Consider the following 9,019-nt stretch of genomic DNA (forward strand, 5'->3'; position numbering starts at 1 on the left):
TCGTGTCGACTCTACTTGGTATATTTTTATCTTAAATTCAGATTTTATCAAATTGAAATTTACTGTATTACAATGTTTATTAACATAAATTAAATTGCAATACGAGATAATTTACTTTTATAGAAATCGTGCCTTAATGACGTTATTTTAGTAAGCGTTTGTTACAAAATTTATGAAAGAACATTTGCAAATTAATGGATAACCATTGAATACTTAAGCCAATACTAATTATCATTCTAATATTCTCAATTGTATCTAATGTAAAGGAAGTAGCAAATTTTATGAGTTCTATCTATTATATCCGTACACGCATATATATTATTATTATTAATTTAGTTATTCGACAAATCATAATTTATTAATTCACTGCAATAGTTGTTAATCAACGATGAATCAATATGGCCATGCAGTTTATTGTAATGTCCAAATTAATAATTTGGGGAGATAAACGGAAAAGAAGTCTACATTTTTTTCTCTCTTTTATTTCTCTTCTCACAATCAATCTCAACTTTCACCTTTCTGTAAAAGTCACGATGATCGCACGACACTCGGTAGCTATTTATCTATGTAAAAAGTACGTCACTCGGTGCTCTGTAACTATCCACTGCAAAACACTGAGAACCACACATTCTACTTAGTATTCTGCTCGAGTTAATGATAATTTTTAATGCAAGCTTAAAAATAACAAATCAAAGGTCGAAAATATTCAAAAATAACTGATTATAATTATAGCTCGACACGTATCGTATGTGTGTTATATATTTACAAACATACTTTTCCGTACAAATTGTAAATGTCTTTTGAAGATATTGGATTATCCGATAGGTCATATTTTTCAAGCCCGAGACATTTAATTCTCGATTTTTCCCAAAGCATTTATACTTGGCTTTGAAAATATTCAGAAAAATTTCTATTTCTAGGCGCAACTACATAATCCTACAAAAACAGAGGCATTAAACACTAGGTCGCTCTCCTTTCATCCTCCTTTTCGTTGTTTTTTTTTTTCTTTTTTCACATTGCGAAGTAAGGTACATCGTCCCAACAAAGAAAACTTCTCTTCGCAGGCAATTAAAAATGACGTATTTTGGGAATGCAGGGGGGAAGGAGTAGAGGTTGCGATCTAAAATTGAACAAACGCGTGATTGCCGTTGGCAAACCCGCTCCAACAGAATCGAAATGTTTTCCGACTTTTGAATCCAACGAACGAACGAACGAACGAACAAACGAACGAACGACTGCCCGTCTACCGTCCGCAAAAGCCTCGAGAATCAAGCGGAATCAAGTGACGTATGAAGGAAGAAGTGAGCCGTGGAGATGAGAAAAGCTCGCTGGCCGTCGGTGAGAGCCGCCGATTCGCTAACGGCGGGAGCGACGCTTATGGCCGATCCGTCGGCCGTCGGCGCTTCGATCGACGGGAATAAAAGTCGGTGGTAGGCGATGATCTCGTCGCGGACACAACACGTAGCCTCGACTCAGCCGGCCCTGCCGCGGTTTACGAGGTGTTGCGTTCGTCCGGCTTCGGCCATTGTATCGCTAATAAACGCACTTAGGCTACTATGAATATGGAACGCGGTGCGTTAGTGGCGCTAGCTCGGGATCCTCCTCGTCCTGAGCTTGAAACTTCAATCTCGGTGCTCCGAAACTCCCCTCCGTCCCCGCCCATCCCACGGCCGAGCGACGTTGGTCACCGGTTGAAAAGTATTATAATTTTTTTTCTTCTTCCTTTTTTCTCGCTCCTTCGTTTTCTTTTTTGTTTTTCTTGCCAATTACGGGCCATTGTCCGATGTTTGATGATTGTACGTGCCAGGTAGATTGGGATCGCTGCAAATTCCATTTGCTTTACTTGTTTTCATCGTCCCGTTGACTTAAAGCTGTGGCGAACCTCGTATAAAAGATGTTTTTCCACTCCTCTCAAGTGATACTATCTTATTATCTATCTCCTCTTAGTTCCCCTTTTTCAGCAGCAAAGACTTCTGTGCTTATGATAGCCTCTCTCTCCTCCACCCCTCCCCCTCCCCCCCCCCCCCCCCCCCCCCCCCCCCCCCCCCACCCCCCCCCCCCCCCCCCGCCCCTTATTTTAATTATGTTATAAATTCAATTGTAAAATATTTTGTCCGAATAAAAATATTATTCCCTAGGGCATAATTTATAGTAATCGCTAGGTAAACTTAATGGGTTGTATCTGCATGAGATAAATAAAATTAAATCTAGCGGTGCTGGTATTCTTTTAATTTTGCTATTGAGAAGAGGATAACAAGTTTTATTTTAGACTTTTCTGATATATCATTTTTAAACTATAAACTTTAGTAGGCGTAGAAAGGAAGATAATATACTCGTATTTCTTGCAAGTGAAAAGAGAAACAAACCATTCTTACTTTCATAATCAATTTGAAAAATATTATATTTTAAGATGTACAAAAGAATAATCATAATATCGCTATAAAATTACACACTTAATAAACAATAATAAAAATCCGTATAATGCTTATTGAATTATCCTTAGGGAAATAGAAACTTTTTTTTTTATTCCCAAATCTCTTATATTAATAAAATATACGTCTAATAATAGGAATTATTATTGTTATATCTTCGACGGAGAGAGCTAATGAATCGTGTGAATGACTTTTAAATTATTCTTATACGATTTTTTAAAATATCTGCTAACGCGATATTATTAAAAATCACTCGAAGATTCGTGAAAAAAATTAAATAAAATATTTATACAACTATTTAATCTTATATTTAATGTATGATAAATCGTAAAGACCTTAACAAATTTGTCTTTCTCTTTTAGGAATCCATATGCGGTGCAAAGATATTCTTACCGTCGGATTGCCACCATTTTCGAAAAGTCTCCGAGGTAAATAAAAAACACATTTACTCTTTTATATTTCCGTTAAAGAACGAATGGGACATGCGAATGAATTTTCTCTCAAAAATAAAAATATATTTATTGAAAATTTTATTCCCCGCAATTTACAATCTGCAGCTTCATTTTTGTCTAATAGACAATTATACAAAACGTTGCACGTACGTTAATTAAAATTTTATTAATAATTTAATTCTTTAGCAATATCATTCATTTTATTACAATTTAATGTCAATAATTTGAATATCTTTTTGAAAAATGTATTATATTTGTTTTAACATCAGTAATATGCATTTCAATTCTTATGTGAAGTTTTTTTTTTGTTTACCAAGTCATTTAAGCATTCAAAAAAATAAAATTTTAAGATTAAAAATTGTTTGATTAATGCGTGTGCGTGTGCGTGTGCGTGTGCGTGCTTGCGTGCGTGCGTGCGTGCGTCCGTTAGTGCATGCGTGCGTGCATGCGTGTGTGCACGCGCGGGTATAAATACTTAAGATAAAGTCCTGTTTTTTTTTTTCTTTCTATCTTTTTATTATATTGGTAATAAAATTTTAGAGATTTTATTATTTGTACATGGTAATAAAAGCATATACATCCTACACTCGATGTACTAAAATCCATAAACGGTATTATAAATTGTAATTTTGCAATAATTTATTCTTTTGTTTCGAGTGAATCGATTGATTTTAACAAAATTTAAGTAGACCAGTCTGCTAAATATTTAAAACGAAAATAAATATAATTTATTCTATTTAATAGAGGCGATGGAATTTTTCCGACACCATATTTTAAATACAGAGAGCAATAGTTTTCTAAAAAATTCCTAGAAACTAATTTAACATATACGTATCAAATATAAAAAGCACGATCAAGTAGTAGTGGGATTAAAAATAAAAAGTGGAAGTATGAAAATTATACGTACAGACGCAATCGTCGGTCCGACGGTAAACTAACAGAGCAAAAATTTATCACGAATATTTCTTGCTTTTGTAATCACTGTTATTGTTATTATTATTATAATTTTTTTTTTTCAACTAATTAAGCCTATTTTTAAAGAAGCGAACGACACCACCACGATAATTTCTCGGGCTTTAACAGTTTTATTTTGTAATAATTAATGTATTATTCAAAAAACAATCAAAAACTTTACACTTATATCTTGTTATAATAATCATTAATCTGTAAGTTTAATAATATTTTTCTCATAAGGGCTCTGTGCGTCTATAAAATTTTTCAATTGAATTAATATTATTAATTGAATTAATTGCAATACGAAATACCTCTATTATGATGTAAAAGTAATTTGAAATTGCATACAAAAATTTGGCAATTTAATTAACAAAGTTTCAATAATCGACTGGGAATTAAATGTAGCATTATTTGAAAAAATCGAATTACGATTATTTGTCATGAATGTAAATCTCAAGTATCGAGCGCCTTAAAATTAATTTTATTATTAATGATTTATAAAAATATAATTGCTCACTTTCTTCTTCTCCTTCTCCTTATCCTTCATCATCATCTTCTTCCTCTTCTTCTTCTTCTTCTTCTTCTTCTTCTTCTTCTTCTTCTTCTTCTTCTTCTTTTATCATATTGAATATTGTAAGTATAAGTAAAGTATATTAAGCTTGGATGTACGTAATAATATATTCGATTATCTTGATAAATGAAATCCTTTTTATAATGAACCTGAAAAACGAATAAGTTTGTAAAAGTCAATTTAAGTACCATTTTAATAAGTGCGTAAAAAATTAAACAGGTAGTAATTGGTTTATTTATGTAGCATTTGATCAACAAACTTTATTGGTAATATTTCAGCGCATTAATAATATTAAAAACGTATAAAATAAGAATTGATAGGCTTGAAAATCGCCGTTTTCGGAAACGTCTCGTTCGTCCTGTGTACGCACTATTTTAACATTATTTCCCAAATTAATGCTCTGAGAGTAACGTAAATAATTGACAGGCGATTGTATCAATGATAAATCAACAAAGCCAAAATAAATGGAAACAAACAAACATACAAACAATTAAAAGAAGAGGAAGAAAAAAAGCAAAAACAAAAACAAAACAAAAAAAAGAAAGAAGAAAAAAAAAACGAAATGCAGCACAACTATCGGCACTTCCTTCTGCGCAGGGAGCGAGTCCCTGGCCAAGTCCTCTCCTAATTAAGCAATTTCATCGCGACTTGAATCGCGCGGCACTCGCCCCGACAAAAGCCCAATGAATCATCGCGAATCCTTAAATCCCCGGCATATTTTCGGCGCATTTGTTACCTGTAATTAAGTGGCATCAGAGGCTCGGCTCGCTTTTATTGCGCAGCCGTAAAGTCCGCGCGATTTTAAAGATACAGGAAGCCCGCCCCTCGCTTACGCGGCCTCCTCGCGGTCTCCGCGCGGCCAAGGGCTACTAAACAAAGTGCAACAGCCAGGAAAGTGGTGCACGGCGTTGGCTGCGCGCGCGCGCACACCCATCGCCGAATGTAGTGGTGCGCGATGGGCCTCCAAAATGTCGGCAAGTGCCGCCGACGCCGACGCCGACGCCGACGTCGCGCTTGCTCTCTTTTCTGGGGCTTGTGTCCCTCTCCCGAGTGGCTATCATAAAGCCATTAAACTTTATTGTACCATGCTATTAACTTAAATATTACGACTCACGTGTCGCCCGAGCGCTGGAGAGCCTCGCTCGTTGATTTATCGCCTCGCGAGATCGTGACATAAGGCACGCCGCGAGTTTTTGCGAGAGCGAGCGTGCGAGTGCGCGCGCGAGAGATAGAGAGAGAGAGATAGAGAGAGAGAGAGAGATAGAGAGAGAGAGACAGAGACGGGGACCACGTTGTTATACACCTTCCTCGCGCTGCGCTTCAACATATACGTGCGCGCATATATCTACCCGATTCCCCATTGTGCGTACGAGCGACTCTTGAAGGCCTCCTCATTCACTTGGTCTTCGACACCTTCCTCGCGCTGCGCTTCAACATATACGTGCGCGCATATATCTACCCGATTCCCCATTGTGCGTACGAGCGACTCTTGAAGGCCTCCTCATTCACTTGGTCTTCGCTGCATCTATTTGAGAGGCGTTCATATGTTCAAGGACGTGCGTGTCCCTTCCTCCGCCACTTCATCGCCGTAATATCCTTTATTTTCTCATTTCCTATGCTGTTTTCTTGTATCGTATTCTCGGTACCTGTATCCACTAACTGTGTAAGAAAGGGCCACGAAATCGGAGGGGGGAGGGAGGCGATGGAAAATGGGATGAGGGAATGGAAAAAGTCACTTTACAACCTGATCCCATGACAATGTACGTGAGGAATAATTGTTAGCGATTAAAGGTATTGAGTTTAAATTGCGACAACGGACGGATCGGCTCACAGTCGCTTCCGCGTCCTCGTTCCAAGGGAACCACGTTTTATAAAAATTTCTTTATTACTTGGGAAATGATATTTTAGATGCGATGTCCGAAATAGATGTGATAAAAATTCATCGCCCATATATCATTCGAAGAGGTACTGGTAAACGTACGATGTAAGTACGCGTTGATTACGATTTAAAAAGAACTTTGTTTTGATGCCTTTATTTTATATTATGAATGATTGGAAAGAGAATTAGTGAATTATCGCTATAATTATATTTTATTTGCTTTTGTAGTATCGGGATCGTCGGCAATTAAACTATTTCATTGCGGGCAAAATAAGTGTCTGATCAAACATTTACCGAACTACTTAATGATTAACTAGCATTAAAATTTGTCACTGCAAATACTTATTTCAATTTCGAATAAAAGACCGCCATTGAATTGCCACTCTTATATTATTTTTATAAATAAAACATTTTCAATTAATTATACGATGTAAATATTATGCTAACAATAAAATATTTAATACAAATTTCCAAAGTCAAACTAGATTTTTTTATGATGTTTAAAAATTAAATTACTCATGACATGTGCATTCATGAATATTTTTATGTATAATTTAATGTTATAAGAATATTATAATAATTTATGCAAATTAATATTTATCACCAAACATTGTTTTGAAAATATTTTATATCAGATAAAGAAAGTGGGAATTGCATTTGCGTTAGCAGTGAGCATCAACGTTTGAGATATTTTCAATTGCAACTTTAATTCTTGATTTAAATGTTTACGTTCATTAGTACGATGTTAAATGTTTGAAAGCCATAATAATAACAAAATAACATTTTTATTGAATACATTAAATATGTCAACAAAAACATTTTTTTTTTAATCACATACAAACAATATGGAATGTTTAAATGCTAATTCAATAATTGTTTATTATTTCTTATTCATATAATAATTTCAAATAATTATTTAATATATTATATATAACCTTATGTTTCTTGTTTTCTGTTAAAACTAGCATTCATTTTGTAACTACGACTCAAATTTTTTGTCAACGACATTGCATAGAAAAATACATTCATTGTCATACAATTATTATATGGATATATAGATAAAATCGATAGTTTTATAAGATTTAAGAAAATAGTTGTATTAGAAAATAATCAAAAATTTGAGAATGTCGTTTTTACAATATATATTTTGTTTCTAAATTTACTTATTTTTTGTGCTTATAAATCGCTCGCGTGTGGGTGTTGGGATGTATATATACTTATATATATATATATAGATAGATAGAGAGAGAGAAAGAAATAATAAATTAGTGAAATTCAATCGACAGAGTTTCTATTGCTTATGTATTTAATGTATAAATATATTTTGGTTATCGAAAAATGCATGCCTATTAAAGAAAGAAGGCAATACGCTACTTAAAAAAAAATCTGAACTGAAAAAAAATATTGTTTTCCTGCAGCTACCGACATAATATGCCATATTCGCACATAAACCAGAGAGAGAGAGAGAGAGAGAGAGAGAGAGAGAGAGAGAGGAATCTTAAAAAAATCAAATCACAAGTGCTAGTAAGAGTGATATATATATATATATATATATATCAAAAGATATAATTTAGACGAAGGTAGTGCAATATTAAGGAAACACCGAGAAAAAGATCCCAGAGCTGCTAGCTGCGGCACTTAATATATCCACAAAATCGAACAAACGCGAAGAACGAAGAATCGAATAGCCGTATCATGGGTGGGTGAGTGAAGGAGGGAGGTGAGGTTAGAGGAGCAACGGAGCTTGGAAAGAGACGGAAGGAAGCGGGAGATGTAAAAGACACAAAAATACATAGTGACAGATAGCTGGATCGAGAGATAGAGCGTGTGTGCGTGAGAGAGTGAGTGAGAGGAAAAGAAAGAGGATGAGAGACATGGAGGTTTGCAGAAAAGGGTACGAACTTGGCACGAGGAAGATTTTATATGAGTCTTGGGGATTCGGAATGAGAATTTACGGGCGGTCCGCACTGCAGAGCGTAAGCACGCATAGAAAGGACCCGAAGCTAAAAGGAGGGTAAATAGAGATAGTCCGCGAGTGAGTGAGAGAGAGAGAGAGAGAGAGAGAGAGAGAGAGCGAGACAGAGATCGAGACAGAGATCGAGACAGAGATCAAGACAGAGATGGAGACAGGGAGTTTGTCAGCGGTTCGGGGGGGCGGGTGGGGGGGGGGGGGCGATTTGAAGAAAAAAGTGGCGAGTCATTGCGTAGGCATGTTGAATGGAGACTGTGAGCGACATGGTGAAGAGGCACGCCGGCGGAAGATGTAGAGATGGCGATAGAGAAGAGTAACATTGTTTCGAGTAAGACGTCTTCTCGTAGCCTCTAATTCTCCGGTACATCTGTATTTATGCTTTCGTATACATGCTTTACTCGTCTCGCCGCCGACACTGCCTCTCCACAGTCATAAGTCTATATAGAGAACAACTACAGAAATAAAAGAAAAATATACGGGGAACGGCATGGTTATGACGAGGGTGGGGAGGATAACCGGAGGGAAGAAGGAAAAGGAGGAAATGTGCGGCGTGTGTGTGCGCGCAGGCAGAAGAGTGATTGTACGGGTGATTTTGCTTCGATCGGCGGCTGTGCAAGCCCATAAGTATGTAAATGGGAATATTATTCAAATTTGCGCTTGTGTGTGCTTGTACTCCCTACGGCGGGGAGAAAGAAGCAAGACCTTCGGCTACCAAGACATCGGATCGCGCATGCGCATCAAAATCTTTATGAACTTGTT

The 9,019-nt window shown here is 36.2% G+C and overlaps 1 protein-coding gene across 1 annotated transcript in view; it reads left to right on the plus strand.

Annotated features, from left to right (window-relative positions):
* The window catches only part of LOC105363003 (uncharacterized), a 123,344-nt gene that overhangs the window by 29,988 nt on the left and 84,337 nt on the right, over positions 1-9,019 (plus strand). The window contains exon 3 of the mRNA XM_011500572.1: positions 2,795-2,860. Coding sequence (XP_011498874.1) covers positions 2,795-2,860 — 66 coding nt within the window. The remainder of the gene's footprint in view (positions 1-2,794; positions 2,861-9,019) is intronic.

The sequence above is a fragment of the Ceratosolen solmsi genome, unplaced genomic scaffold, assembly GCF_000503995.2.
Source record: "Ceratosolen solmsi marchali unplaced genomic scaffold, CerSol_1.0 scaffold56, whole genome shotgun sequence".
In the NCBI taxonomy this organism is placed as follows: domain Eukaryota; kingdom Metazoa; phylum Arthropoda; class Insecta; order Hymenoptera; family Agaonidae; genus Ceratosolen; species Ceratosolen solmsi.